The following is a 16076-nucleotide window of genomic DNA, read 5'->3' as shown; positions in this document are numbered from 1 at the left end:
AAACGACAATGTTGTCGAGGAGAATACTGAGATACAGGCTACTGGACTAGGTGGGATTGAGGTTCACAAGGAAGAGGTATTAGAAATCCTGCAGAGTGTGAAAATAGATAAGTCCCCTGGGTCGGATAGGATTTATCCTAGGATCCTCTGGGAAGCTAGGGAGGAGATTGACGAGCCTTTGGCATTGATCTTTAAATCGTCATTGTGTACAGGAATAGTGCCAGAAGACTGAAGGGAATAGCAAATGTGGTTCCACTGTTCAAAAAGGGGAGTAGAGACAATCCTGGTAATTATAGACCAGTGAGCCTTACTTCAGTTGTTGGTAACGTGTTGGAAAAGGTTATAAGAGATAGGATTTATAATCATCTAAAAAAGAATAATTTGATTAGGGATAGACAGCACGGTTTTGTGAAGGGTAGGTCGTGCCTCACAAACCTTATTGAGTTCTTTGAGAAGGTGACCAAACAGGTAGATGAGAGTAAACCGGTTGATGTGGTGTATATGGATTTCAGCAACGCGTTTGTTAAGGTTCCCCACAGTAGGCTATCGTACAAAATGCGGAGGAATGGGATTGTGGGAGATATAGCAGTTTGGCTCAGTAATCGGCTTGCTGAAAGAAGACAGAGGGTGGTGGTTGGTGGGAAATGTTCATCTTGGAGTCCAGTTACTAGTGGTGTAATGCAAGGGTCGGTGTTGGATCCACTGCTGATCGTCATTTTTACAAACGACCTGGATGAGGGCGTAGAAGGGTGAGTTACTAAATTTGCAGACAACACTAAGGTCGGTGGAGTTGTGGATAGTGATGAAGGATGTTGTAGGTTACAGAGAGACATAGATAAGCTGCAGAGATTGGCTGAGAGGTGGCAAGTGGAGTTTAATGTGGGCAAATATGAGGTGATTCACTTTGGTCGGAGTAACCGGAATGCAAAGTACTGGGCTAATGGTAAGATTCTTGGTAGTGTAGATGAGCAGAGAGATCTCGGTACACAGATCCTTGAAAGTTGCCACCCAGGTTGACAGGGTTGTTAAGAAGGCATACAGTGTTTTAGCTTTTATTAATAGAGGGAACGAGTTCTGGAACCATGAGATTATGCTGCAGGTGTACAAAATTTTGGTATGGCCGCACTTGGAGTACTGTGTACAGTCTGGTCACCGCATTATAAGAGGAATGTGGAAGCTTTGGAAAGGGTGCAGAGGATATTTACTAGGCTGTTGCCTGGTATGGAGGGAAGGTCTTACGAGGAAAGGCTGAGGGACTTGAGGCTGTTTTCATTAGAGAGAAGAAGGTTGAGAGGTGATTTAATAGAGACATATAAAATAATCAGAGGGTTAGATAGGGTGGACAGGGAGAGCCTTTTTCCAAGTATGGTGATGGCGAGCTCGAGGGAGCATAGCTTTAAATTGAGGGGTGATAGATATAGGGCAGATGTCAGAAGTAGTTTCTTTACTCGGAGAGTAGTAAGGGTATGGAATGCTTTGCTTGCAACGGCAGTAGATTCGCCAACTTTAAGTACATTTAAGTCACCATTGTACAAGTATATGGACGTACATGGAATAGTGTAGGTTAGATGGGCTTCAGATTGGTATGACAGGTTGGCGCAACATCGAGGTCCGAAGGGCCTGTACTGCGCTGTAATGTTCTATGTTTGTTTGAAGCCGTGAAGAGTGTAATAAATCTATGCAAACTGATGCCCTGTTGGGTCAGTAGGATTGATGGCAGTTTAAACCAGACTGTGATTGGCGACTGAAACAGAGAAGCTGAAGATGCTCTTCTGCTGTAGACAGAAACAGGTTTGAAGATAGTGACACTTACTGGTATGAGTGTATCCGAAAACATCCTTTATCTGATAAACAGTTGGTTCCGGTGTTTCTAGATAAAAAATATCTGACCTATAATTTACAGAAATATAAATCTGCAGCAGTTAACTATCATTTAAAAGCAAAGAGTGTAAGAAGTAAAAATTAGGCCATGAAATTGAGTTGACCAGCGCAGCCTGTTATATGAACTGTACTTCATTATTGATAATTCATTTCCAGAACTATTTGAAGTTTTGGGTATGCTAGTTTCACCTTTTTCTTTAAACCAGGTAACTCCAATCACATTGACTCCCAGATTATTGGAGAGGATGAAGAATAACATGATGATTATAGAGGTCTGGAATAAAGTGATTAACACACAGCAGGAGAAACTTCTTGGCCTTGTGAAGCTACCTCTACATCAGTTTTATATATCTTTTAGGTAAATGATATAGAGCATATGAAATGGTACTTGTGTTAAAATGTACCACACAGAGTGATGTTACTTTAGATGCATTGAAACATTCGGCTATACATCATTGGTTTCTGAAACATTACACTACCTGCTAACCCTCCTACAACATTATTGTAAGTTGGAAATGTATTCACCTGGTTATGGATCAGACCAGACCCCCCTCAAAACATTTCAAGAAAGTAGTCCAGACCCTAACTTTGCTCGTTGTTTTAAGCAGGTGTATGGTGGATATTTCAGCAGTGATGCAGCTGGCCCAACCACTTAGTTTTAAACAAAACAGAATTTACTTTGCAAGATTACCAAATAAAACACAAAAGAGAACAGAATATAGAATAACCCAAACAGATTATCCCAACTTAATGAAGCTGTTCCAATACTTGCAACAATTCCCATAAACACCCCTTTGCAAAAAAAAGGCAATATCCAATACAGTTTCTTACAGGAGAGATGTCAGAGAGAGGGAGGATCAGCATGGACCTGCTTGTTTGGGTCCAGCAGTTTCATAACAGAGTGCGTGCTAAAACGAAACCAATCAGAAAAGCTGAGCTGGGAGAACTGGCCACTCCCCTTTCATTGTACAAGAGTTATTTTAAAACTTTAAAGCATTCACAAGTAGTTAAACCAGGCTTTCGGAATCACTGCCTTTATAACCTCGCTGAAAAGAATGTGTGCAAACTTAGAGTAGAAGGAAGACGTTGTAGCATACAGATAAGGAGAAACATCTTCAGCCAGAGAGGCTGTGAAGGCCTGATAATTGAGTATATTTAAGACTGAGATAGATAGATTCTTGAGTATCAAGGAGATCGAGGGTTATGGGGAGAAAGTAGGAGAATGGGGTTGAGAAACTTATTAGCCATGATAGAATGGCAGACCAGACTTCATGGGCTGAATGGCCTAATTTCTGCTCCTTTGTCTTATGATCTTAAACATTTTAGTTTTCAGCTCTGATTTCTCACTTGTGAGGAAGGTCTGAACTTTTTATCCACTATGATTGTTTCTTCATGTTTTGTTTAAGTTTCATAATTTTACTGCATTCTTCAGAAATCACACAACTTGGCTATATGCTTTGCATAAAAATAAAAATCTTTGCTGCGTAAGTATAGAGTACATGTGAAAAGATTGGAGTGAAATTTGGGAAGTCACTGTTTAACCTCCAGCTTAATGAGAGAGTACACTCTTCAGGCAAGCATGTAGAATTCCTCTGGGGTGAGGGAGTCCAGAACTAGAGGGCATAGGTTTAAGGTGAGGGGGGAAGACATAAAAAAGACCTAAGGGGCAACATTTTCACACACCGGGTGGTACGTGTATGGAATGCGCTGCCAGAGCAAGTGATGGAAGCAGGTACAATTGCAACATTCAAAAGGCATCTGGATGGGTTTATGAGAGGTTTATGAATAGGAAGGGTTTGGAGGGATATGGGCCAGGTGCTGGCAGGTGACACTAGATTGGGTTGGGATATCTGGTCGGCATGGACAAGTTGGACTGAGGGTCTGTTTCCATGCTGTACATCTCTATGACTATGACTATAATCTTGTAGAATGTAGGTATTTGATATGCATTATTCATGTAGCGAGTTCCCAGTTTGAGTAAAAGAAATATCAAATAATTTCTAGGTGTTAACGTGAAAATTGGGAAAAAAGCTATGAGCAATAACTAGAAGGAACTTACGATGATAGAAAAACAAAATTTGATGTAATTAAAATATTTGAATCATTTGATGTCTCCATTAAACCCCAAACAAGAAATTACAAGTGATTATTTTCGTGTGTAGTTTCTTGACCATCCGTTGACTGTCTTGTTAATTTGGTATTTAAAAGCTTCTAAGTTTTTGATTGTTATTTCAATGTGGTAATTGAAGGCTAATGACAGATTTGGAAAAATGTAATTGATCAAAGCTGTGGTTGTTTTCTATTTGGTGACCATTGATTTTTTAAAAAAATTTTTTTGCAAATCAAAAGGGATCCCAAGATTTCACATTTATTGCTCCAAGCTCAATATCCGGTGGTTGCTGTGGACAGCTACATGCCAATGATGGATGTTTTCACAGGCAGTCAAAAGGGCAACCTTCGTGTTCTACTAGCAATGGGAGAAGCAGACCAAATAGCAGCACTTCAGAAATTGAAAAATGATGAGGGAATATCGCTTGCTAGTGTGCAGCAGATACCTCATTTTCTGGATCAAGTGCTTTCAGTTCCTTCAAAGGTTTGATTGTTATGATATTAGTTAATTTGTGTTGTAATGTAGTCAAAAGCCCACGTGACCTTATTTGCTTCAAGACCTAAATAAACATTTTGTGCATGTGAATTTGTGCCAGTTTCTAAAACCTTGTCGAAATTAAGTTATTATATTTGTAGTCTCTGACCTGTAACTATTGAGCCAAAGTGTAGCTAACACAATGAAAGTTATTAGTGTGAAGAGATCCATTTGTTTGTGAGTCACTTTGCCTTGTGATGTGCGGAACTCTGATTACCGGTAACTCACGCTTTCTCCCAAAATAAAAGAAAATTGATTTGTCATTCTTTCTCATTTCACAGATAAGTTTTACTATTTTGTGTTAGCAAAACCTCATGACTGCTTTTTTTAAATTCAGCTCCATATAAAACTCAACACAGAAGAGTAGAATGAAATAGCACCTTGGAAAAGTTGTTACACCACTTAGCTTTCATGCATTGTGGTGTTAGTCACCTTTCTCCAGTGTCATCTCACCACTTCTGTGTTAGTGTGCAGATGAAACCGCTTCATGTCAATTAATCCACACCCCACCTAATGCCAACCAGTTGCATTTCACCAAGACATTAGTTACCTTGAATTGTTGAAGTAATTACACTGAGCGAAACACCTTGTCTGTATTCTTCATGCACATTCTGTCAAATGTGGTGTAAGCACTGTAATAGGTTTAATTTGCTAAATGTGTACGAAGCTTTTTTAAGGTTTAAAAATATAATTACGTCATATTAACATGTACTTTCTCAGTTGGACAGAAAGGAGACAAAACAACTGATAGAACATTTATTTGAGATAAATGTGATGCAACTTAAAGGATTGACTCCTTTGCAATCCACTGTCTGGGGAGAAGCAGACTGCTATGTACAATATTATTTCCCAACTCAAGATGTAAATACAATAACTGAGAGAGTACCATTTGGAAATGGTAAGTACTTTTATATGCCGAAATGCTTATTTCCAATTTGGACATAGCATAATACATTTAAAATTTTATAGCACTTGTAAATAAATTGTAAATTCGGGGAAGAAATTGCATTAATGGAAACAACACTGGAACTTCCCAAAAATGTAAAACAAATGATCAAACACAAGATGTGAACTAGAAGGGAGTTTATCAATAGTTTTTTAAAACATTACTGTCACAGAAAATGTAATTATTCTGTAGAATTGAGGCCCTATTCCTGTGCCATTACCCCTGGAAACCCCAAGGGCATGTTCCCATATCTGTGTGCTGCCTCACTATTTGCAGAAATGAGTTTAGGTTTCCATATACCTGATGATGCCCACGCTCTCTCTGTCCAAGACCCCTCCCATATTTCCCCTAGTGCACTAGGTTGCTGTTATCGTTGTGTTTTCTGTTTATTTTTGGCCTTGCAATAGCTGTAACTTGAGTCAAGCACTATGAAGACTGAAGCCATTATTTGAGGCATTGTCATAAGTAACTGTTTAGCCTCTGGTAAGAGTGTGCGCTCTTCAGGTAAGCACATAGAATTTACCTTGGAATGATAGAATGTAGGTTTTTGCTATTTACTATTCATGTAGTGAGTTCCCAATTTGTATAAAAGACATAGCAAATGACTTGAAAATAGATTTGCTGGCAGAAGGAATTTAAGATAACTGAAAAAAAATGTAATTAAAGTATTTGGTATGTTTTATGTAGTTAGTTCTTTGTTTGGGAGTTAATAGAAATAGGTTTTTGTATTACTATTGTACTCGTCGGTTAGTTTGGTGTTTAAAAACTTCCAAGTTTTTTTAATTACAGAATTGTCTGGAACCTTGACGTCATTTCTATCTCCTCTTTGGCAATTATCTCATTTCCCTTCCAACCTTAAACCCTGCTGGTGCGTCATTCCTTTCTTTGCTGACCTATGTTGGATTCTGGTCCCCCACACCTCATAACTTAACACACATCCTCTTATTTAAGTTCTTCTTAGTTTTACGTCTCATCCTTGTAGCCTTTTTTTAATTCATTCCTGGGATAAGGGTGTCGCTGGCTATGCCAGCAGTTATTGCCCTTCTGTAATTATGCAGAGGACAGTTTAAGGTTGTTGTGGGTCTGGAGTCACATGTAAGCCAAATCAAATAAGGATGGTGGTTTCCTTCCCTAAAGGACATCAGTGAACCAGATGGATTTTTCTGACAATCGACAATGGAATCATGGTCACCACTGAGCCCAGATTATTTTTATTGAATTCAAATTCTACCATCTGTCGTGGGTTCAAACCCTGGTCCCCAGGATATTATCTGGGTCTCTAGGTGAATGGTCTAGCAATAATAACACTAGCCAACCGCCTCTTCCAGATCCCTACTAGCACAATTCAATAGATTTACTCTTCATATACTTAACACTGATCTTTTTTGCATCAGCCTTGCTTTGTTCTACTGTTGTCACACTGTTGTTCAGTCACCATGGGCCTCCTTCATAAAACTCATTTGCCTATTAAGTGTCTCTCCTCATGTAAAAGTTTCCATGAAACTCACTTCTTTGACCAGGTAAGGCAATGACTTCATCATATTATTGCTAGACTATTAAGCCATAGATCCAGGAAATGTTCTGGGGACCCAGATTTGAATCCCAATACACAGATGATGGAATTTGATTCAGTTTAAAAAAAGGTGGTATGATAAGTTCAAGTTGACAATGAAACTATTGTCAGCTATCAGAAAAATCTATCTTTAGAGAAAGAACCCGCTGTCCTTGCTGGGTCTGGCCAACATGTGACTCCAGACCCACAGCAATGTGGTTGACTCTTAACTACCCTCTGGATAATTAGAAATGGGCAATAAATCCTCACCTGGCCAGCAACACTCATTCACTCATGAATAAATACATCTTTGATCGTTTGTGCTAATAGTACCATCTTTGCCTTGGTTTTGTGTCAGATTACGGTTCTGCAAAGCACCTTGGCTTTTTTTGAACGTTGAAAAGCTGTTTAGATACAAATTGTTATGTGGTGATAGGGTGATCTCATCTTCTGAGCAAGAAAGTGGAAATGAAAACTCTGTAGTGATTCAGGTCTAATAGTGGAAATTGCAGATTTCTGTGGAGGTTGAACGAGATCAGACAAACAATTTATCTCTTCTCTGCTGTATCAACCTTTGAAATAGTCTGGAAGACTACTCAATTCTGTCAAAATACTGAGGTTGCAAGAAGGCCCACCACCACCCTCTTGGAGCAACTTAGGAGGGACAAGAGACATTTTTCTTGCCAGCAGTATCCACTTCTTTAGAAATTTTTAAATAAAAAATAGCTGCTGTATTTTTTACGCCATCAGTTATAGATTCATTACATGCAACTTATAAATTTAAATTGTTTTGTGCAAATGGTTTCATTGTGGTTTCATTAGTGGGCGGCACGGTGGCTCAGTGGTTCGCACTGCTGCCTCACAGCGCCAGAGACCCGGGTTCAAATCACGCCTTAGGCGACTGACTGTGTGGAGTTTGCACGTTCTCCCCATGTCTGCGTGGGTTTCCTCCAGGTGCTCCGGTTTCCTCCCACAGTCCAAAGATGTGCAGGTCAGGTGAATTGGCCATGCTAAATTGCCCGTAGTGTTAGGTAAGGGGTAAATGTAGGGGTATGGGTGGGTTGCGCTTCGGCGAGGCGGTGTGGACTTGTTGGGCCGAAGGGCCTGTTTCCACACTGTAAGTAATCTAATTAATTTAATCTAATCTAATTATTAAGATCTTTAATACTTGTGCCCAGATGTTCTGGAAAGTCAACTTCTACATGAACCCAAATCTGAAACAGGTTCGTGTGTTTAAATACAATGGTGATTAATTCCTGCAGTTAAATTAAACCATTTTTTGTACTCATTGTTTTGCTACAGACATCATCTTGAAGCCTTTTCGAACAGCAACCACATTGTGTGTACCAGATCCTCTGTTTAATGACTGCCAAAATCATTCTCTCCTCATCCCACTGGACCTTCCAGTTCAGAAGATACTGCTGAATACTTGTTCAAAGCAAATGTTTGGAGAAGGCAGTGGCATTCAGTTTGAAGTTTGGTGTAGGTAAATGCTGAAACCATAGAAATAAGTTGATCTTATCTAGCAGGAAAATAGGATGGAGACTCTGTGAGATGTGTCATCAGCTGCATTAAATTTAAAACTACTTTAGACTAAATGTGAATCCGTATTCATCTTTGTGTTAATTGCTGAAAGGTATTATGTTGCCAGAACATTTAGGCCTCTAGTCATCAGATCAAATGCAAGAAGGCTAAATTTGAAGCAATCATTGCAATTTATACTACAGGAGAAAAGGGTCCTTATCCTTAAGGATCAAAAATGACTTGCAACCAATCCAGTTGGATGAGCTTTGCATAAACTGATATGTTCAGATATGTGATCTGCCACAAGAGAACTTTGTGGGAAGCTAGGGAAATGATTGCTCGGCCCCTTACTGAGATATCTGTGTCATCAATAGCCATCGATGAGCTGCTGGAATACTGGAGTGTGGCGAACATGGTGCCATTGTTTAAGAAAGGTGATAAGGACAAGCCAGGGAACTATAGATTGGGGAGCCTGACGTCTGTGGTGGGTAAGTTATTGGAAGGGATTCTGTGGGATAGGATTTGGAAATGCAATGATTGATTAAGGACAGTCAACATGGCTTTGTGCTTGGGAAATCGTGTCTCACTAACTTGACTGAATTTTTTGAAGAAATGAGAAAGAAGATTGATGAAGGCAGCGCGGTGGACATTGTATGGACTCCAGTAAGGCATCTAACAAGGTTCCACATGGTAGGCTGGTTAGACCCCATGGAATACAAGGAGAACTGTCCATTAAGATACAAAATTTGCTCAAAGGTAGGAGTCAGATGATGGTGGTGGAGGGTTGATTTTTGATTGGAGGCCTGTGACAAGTAGTGTGCTGCAAGGATTGGTGCTGGGTCCACTGCTTTTTATCATTCATATAAATGATTTGGATGTGAATATAAGAAGTGTGGTTAATACAATTGCTGCTGACACCAATATTGATGATGTAGTGGACAGCGAAGAAGGTTACCTCACATTACAACAGGACCTTGATCAGATGGGTAAATGGACTGAGGAGTGACAGTTAGAGTTTAATTTAGATAAATGTGAGATGCTGTATTTTGGTAGGGCAAATCAGGGCATGACTTATACACCTTAATGGTAAGGTCCTGGTGAGTGTTGCTGAACAAAGAAACCTCGGGGTGCAGGTTCATAGTTCCTTGAAAGTGGAGTCGCAGGTAGACAGGTTAGTGAAGAAGATATTTGATGTGGTTGCCTTTATTGGTCAGTGCGTTGAGTATAGAAGTGGGAGGTCATGTTGCAGCTGTACAGGACATTAGACAGGCCACTTTTGGAATACTGCATTCAGTTCTGGTCTCACTGCTATAGGAAAGATGTTGTGAAACTTGGAAGGATTCAGAAAAGACTTACAAGGATGTTGCCAAGGTTGGAGAGTTGGAGCTATAGGGAGAGGCTGAATAGGCTGGGACTATTTTCCCTGGAGCATCGGAGGTTGAGGGTTGACCATATAGAGGTTTATAAAATCATGAGGGACATGGATAGGGTGAATGGCCAAGCTCTTTTCCCCAGGGGACAGGTGGGGGTAGATAGTGGTATAATAGTAATGTCGGTGGACCAGAAATCCAGAACTCCAGGCTTCTGTCCTTCTTTGAGGGAGTTCCTGAAACAGTTCTGTTGTATTCTTGGAGTTTCATGCCACTAAGGAACTCCATGTAGAACAGTTACTTTGGAAGTCTGCTTAAGGCTGGTTTTGAGTCATTAGTGCCTCAAAGCTGAACAAGTTGGCCTGGGAGAGGTGTTGCTGTTGGATCACTTTTCTTGCCACTGACTGGTAAGTTGACTTTAGTGGCACCATTGCCATGGAGTAAACAACGGGGAATTATTGTCCTTTCAAGTTCCCTGATTCAAAAGGTACAAGTTCCAAAGAAGGACTTGAAATGTTCTTTCTTTCCATCTCCACAGATGCTGCCAGGCCTGCAGAGTTTCTCTAACACTTTGGTTTTATTTCAAGGTTTGAGCATATTCCTTTCGCTTACAGGAAACTGTGTATGTGGCCACTGGCTAGTGTAGATGGCCCACATTGCAAATTTACCTGAATATATTGAATTACCTTACAAAAAATTGTGGATAGTTCAAAATTTATTTCCCTTCCCAAATTTGAACTGTTGTACTCTGTGATGTTGGTAAATCCATGATGTTATAGAGAAGGAAATTCCAGGTTTTTGACCTAATGAGGAAGGAACAGCAGTTTAGTTCCAAGTCAGGATATTGTGTGGCTTGAAAGCATTTGTAGATAGTGGTGTTCTCATGTGCCTGGTCTGTTGCCTTTCTCCCAGGTTATAGAGATCTTGGATTGAAAAGTTTTGCAGTGCACCTTGTAGATGATGCAAGCTACTAGCATTTTCCTGTGTAGGGGCAGTGAGCATGTAAGGTGGTGGATGGGGTGCTGATGAAATGGGCTGCTTTGTCCTAGATGATCTTGAACCTCTTGAATGTTGTTAAGAGTTGCACTTCTCTCAACAGGTGGAGAATATACTATCACACTCCTGACTTGTTTCAAGTAGATGGCAGAGAGGCTTTGGGGAGTTAATTTAATGTGAAGTTGGGTAACAAACTCATTTTATTCTCTCAGGTATTATTACCCGAATGTTAGAGACCAACTTGTTGCCAGGAGTGTCCTACCTTTATCAAAGCTGTGTGCTATGGTAACTATGCAACATCGCAAGGAGGTTGGAGTTCAAATGTTTAGTATTCCCCTAATGCCTAGAACAGAAAATGTTGAAGGACATCCTGTGCGCTCCACCGGTACGTGAAATATTTTTATCTTTTTATTTACATCAGAGGATTAAGTACGTAGGTGAACCGATCGATATTAACTGCTTTATGATAACATTTAGTGAAGCTCTGTCATTCAGGGAGGAATGTTGAAACAAGTTGCCTATATTAACCAATCTAGAAAGTTAACTTGACCAACAGCTTCGTAAAAGCTAATGCATAGTTCCAAAAGCTATCAATGTAAATTCTTTAATTACCAGCCTGTGACCTGATATTGCTGAGTTACCTGTTTAATGTTGAGGAAAACAGTTCCTGTTCCATGTGTGATGAAACAAATTGTTGACTGTGTTTTTCAATTAAATCGCATTTTCTAAAAGTTAAGCTGAGACATCAAATAACCATGCAACTCTTATTTTTAATATCTTGTTGTAGACTACAAAGCTTGATTTTCTGAACGCAAATTTCATGTTGCAACATGGAGAGGGTATAATGTAATTTACCTCGAATATCATGTAATTCTTTCACATGTGTTGCAGGCTTATTGGATGTTAGTGTAAAATATAGATGTTCAGTGCAAACAACTGAGGATGCCAGGGAAGGTATCGTAGCATCTCATGCTGTGTCCCTTTCAATAAAGCTCCTCCGGGCTTCAGGGCTACAAGCTGCAGCAAGGTGAGGAAAATTAAGTAATATTTCATGGATCTGATATTCACTTATGATTTTATTGGTGTTAAAATTTAAAATGGGATTTTTGCTTCATGTTAACAATTATTTTAAAGATCACATTGTTTAGAATTGTGACAGATTTTAATACCTGATTCTGTTTTTTCTCTTTGCATTTTTACGTACAGCTTCAGTACTCTGACTAATTAAACTCTTAAAATAAATTATTGACCAGGTAGACCTAAAGGGATGCATTTGGACCTTCAAAAGTAATTGACCAAGTGCCACCAGAGAAATATTGCCAAGATTGAGAAGGCTCAGCATATTGAGTACAGTGTGACTAAAAGAGACAGTTGAAGGGTTAACAACTAGAATATATGGATCGTTGATGTTTTTGCAGATTGACAAGATGCAGCTAAAGATCCATATTGGTAGCTCTCTAAAAGTTCATAAACTGTGTAGAGATGGGTTTACTGGGAACAATATTAAAATTTGCTCAAACCAGATAAGGATATAACAAACTGAATAAAAATGCAGAAAACTGGAACACATGAGACAATCACAATTTGTGCTCTAAATTCAATTTTGTAAAATGAATGTGATGACATTATAATTTATTTAAGTGTGAAAAATTGATATGTATCTCAAATATGGATAGCCTCATTTTAGTGGAAGAATGGAGCTGCAGATGGTGTGATTTGAAAGCAGAACTGTTCTTGAGAAAAGCCCTGAAAATTAATTGAATTCTGAGTTTATTGTATCAGGATATTGAAATAAATACAAGAAGGTAAATGATTAATCTGCACCCGTTGAGAGACCATATTTGGAGCATTGCTTGGTTTTAGATACCCTATTCTAGGAACGACAAAGAAAGTGTTTTGGAAAAGGTATATTACAAATTCATTGGAAAGGCACCAAACACAAACTTAATGTTGATGAGAGCTCATTTTTTGCTACTCAAGCTGCTGGTAGCTGTGACTTCTAAATATAGAACTCCCACTAAAAAAAACTGGCAACAGTAAGGTATGATTCCTAGCTGTTTAACAATGAAAGATCAGGTGGAAAAGTCCATTAAAAGACAACATTTGCCTTCTAGGTATGGGCATCAAATAGGATTTTACATGCATACACCCTAATCCCTCTGCTTCTGCACCCCTTTTACATTTGTACCCTTTTATTTCATGTTTAAATAGCATCTTTCACAATTTCAGGGCATTCTAAAGCACTTCACACCAATTGAAATACTTCTGCAGAGAATCCAATCTCGGCGGCTGTGTGTATGGAGTTTGCACATTTTCCCTGTGTCTGCGTGGGTTTTCCACGGGTGCTCTGGTTTCCTCCCGCAGTCCAAAAAATGTGCAGGTTAGGTGAATTGGCCATGCTAAATTGCCCAGAGTGTTCAGGGATGTGTAGGTTAGGTACACTGGGGGTAAATACAGGGATAGGGAATGGGTCTGGGTAGGTCACTCTTTGGAGGGTTGGTGTGAAGTTGTTGGACCGGTATGAAGTTGTTGGGCCGAAGGGCATGTTTCCACACTGTAGGGATTCTATTAAAAAAAATTGTGTTAGGAAACAATCGCTAGCGAAACGCAGGATAGCATTAGAATAGATATTTTCCACAGGTGAGCTTTTAAAAGATGGAATGTTTTCCTTTTAAGTAGCTACAAAGGTGGAGAGAGTAATATTTGAAAGAGATAGGGACCAGCATGTGAAAATATCAAACAGGAAAAGCAGGACTGTCAAACCTGACCAATATTGTCATAGTAGAACTGTCACAAATTGTTACTTCCATCCTACCTGTATTTTGTATGTTATGAATTCAGTTTTAATATTTGCATAAATATGTCCTCACACCATGATACATCAACTCGTTGAATAGCTCAGTTTCTTTGTGAAAAAAAGTACCTCTTGTCATCTAACTTTATTCTATATTTCAATAATTTGTGAGCAAATACCTAGACCTTCAAAGTTGGTTAATGTAAGTCTTATTGAATCTTGTTCTTCCAGTTATTTAACAATTTCAGTAAAATCTCCTTGAAGTTAATGCTTTTCTAGAGAAAAGCACTCAAATACTCTGTAATAAAAGCAAAAGATCATGAATACTGAAAATCTGAAACAAAAACATAAAATTCTGAAAATGCTCAACAAATTATTGACTTTCCTGAAATATTAACTTTGTGCAAGATACAATAGATCTCATACCCTCATGTAACAACCTTCCATTTCCCATAGGATTAGCATGTATTTGTATTCACTTTTGTATAGGTATACCCTAGGATAGGACTAGATCTTTACACTTAATTACTTCAACCCTGTCAGCCTCGTGATAGTATTTCTCCTCATTTATATTTAATTGAACAACAATCGCAATTCTTGTTCACACTTGTTTTGTTTTGCTCTAGGTTCCTTTTGCTGAAAGATACCAATATATTATTTAATAGCATTACAGCCCAACAGAGAACTCTATTTTTACAACATATCACTACATTACACAAGATATTAATTTGTGAATTAACCACTCATAATGGATGAGGAATATTGTGCCTTGTGTTTTTCAATAATTCTTTGTTGGCAGAATATAACAAGGTCAAGTCTAATATCTGTACTCATAAGTAAGTGGTTATGGCAATGGATTTGAAATCAATTTGTTATCTCAGCCTAGTTGCCAGTCATGCTGACCACATCTCTGAGGTCTTGTGCTGCAGTTTTAGTTTCCCTACCTCTGAGCCAGAAAATCTGGGTTCAAGACCTAATTGCAATAGAGGTGTATCATAACATATCTGAAAACGTTGTTGAAACATAGTCAGCATGGTTAGGAGGCACCATTGCACATATAACATTTCTCTGAAGTCTTATTTTATCTGTTCTGGGTTTTTCAATGTCTGCTTTTAGCAAAATTACATGCAACTTTGCTCTGAGCTTTCTTACGCAACTGTCACTTCTTGATTTATCTAATTGTTTTTATTTTTGTAGCTTTGAGAGTTCCCCTGCTATTGTGGGAGTTTGAGTTGAAAGTGAAAGAAAGATGGATTTTAGTTTTTAGTTTGATAAAGATTAATTGTTTTGTTTTTACAAAGGTCAGAAAGTCATTTTTGAACTGTGAATTTGAACATCATTTCCAAGAAAATATATGACTTAAATGACTCAATCGGCTACCTGGGGGGTTAACTGCTGAATGTTTACAATGTTGACTTTTATAATATGAAAAAAAAAGTAGAAGGTCTGCAACTACTAGTAGGTTGAGTTCAGAAGATAAGTCATCCTAGCATGAACAAAGTCTGTATGAATCTTCAGGCTGTCAGAGTGAGTAGAGATCTCTGGACTGGCAGAATTGGAAAGAACTTCTCTACAATCAGAGCTAAAAAGAAGACATCAGGCATTGGAGCTGGAAAATAGTCTTAAGCTTACTCTAGCAAAAAGGGTTGGGAGAAGGATTTTGAGTAAAAAAGATAACAGTTGTACTTCACTGGGGTTGAGTGACTGCAAGGATATTTCTTAAAAAGGATTGAATCTTTCTTACCTGTTAATGTGAGCTCTTTCCAAATTCTCCATTCCAGGCAACATCCTGGTAAATCTTCTCTGCACACTCTCCAAAGCTTCCACATCTTTCCTAAAGTGAGGCGACCAGAACTGCACACAGTACTTCAAATGTTGCCTAACCAAAGTCCTGTACAGTTGCAACATCACTTCACGACTCTTGAATTCAATCCCTCTGCTAATGAACGCTAATACACCATAGACCTTCTTATAAGCTCTATCCACCTGAGTGGCAACTTTCAAAGATCTATGAACATAGACCCCAAGATCCCTCTGCTCCTCCACCTTACTAAGAACCCTACCATTAACCCTGTATTCCGCATTCTTATTTGTCTTTCCAAAATGGACAACCTCACACTTGGCAGGGTTAAACTCCATCTGCCACTCCTAGACCAGCTCTGCATCATATCCAAGTCCCTTTGCAGCCGACAAAAGCCCTCCTCACTATCCACAACTCCACCAATCTTCGTATCATCTGCAAATTTACTGACCCACCTTTCGACTCCCTCATCCAAGTCATTAATAAAAATTACAAACAGCAAGGACCCAGAACTGATCCCTGCGGAACTCCACTTGTAACTGGGCACCAGGCTGAATATTTACCATCT

At 39.0% G+C, this 16076-nt stretch overlaps 1 protein-coding gene across 3 annotated transcripts in view; it reads left to right on the top strand.

Annotated features, from left to right (window-relative positions):
* c2cd3 (C2 domain containing 3 centriole elongation regulator) overlaps positions 1 to 16076 on the top strand; it is a 165548-nt gene that overhangs the window by 62878 nt on the left and 86594 nt on the right. For all 3 annotated transcript variants that reach the window (XM_043692198.1, XM_043692199.1, XM_043692201.1), the window contains exons 15-20: positions 2088 to 2239; positions 4231 to 4474; positions 5246 to 5423; positions 8326 to 8509; positions 11126 to 11298; positions 11805 to 11940. In XM_043692198.1, coding sequence (XP_043548133.1) covers positions 2088 to 2239; positions 4231 to 4474; positions 5246 to 5423; positions 8326 to 8509; positions 11126 to 11298; positions 11805 to 11940 — 1067 coding nt within the window. The remainder of the gene's footprint in view (positions 1 to 2087; positions 2240 to 4230; positions 4475 to 5245; positions 5424 to 8325; positions 8510 to 11125; positions 11299 to 11804; positions 11941 to 16076) is intronic.

This window comes from Chiloscyllium plagiosum, chromosome 6 (assembly GCF_004010195.1).
Source record: "Chiloscyllium plagiosum isolate BGI_BamShark_2017 chromosome 6, ASM401019v2, whole genome shotgun sequence".
Lineage (NCBI taxonomy): Eukaryota > Metazoa > Chordata > Chondrichthyes > Orectolobiformes > Hemiscylliidae > Chiloscyllium > Chiloscyllium plagiosum.
Note: the sequence above shows the minus strand (reverse complement) of the source record. Positions and strands in the feature narration are given on the sequence as shown.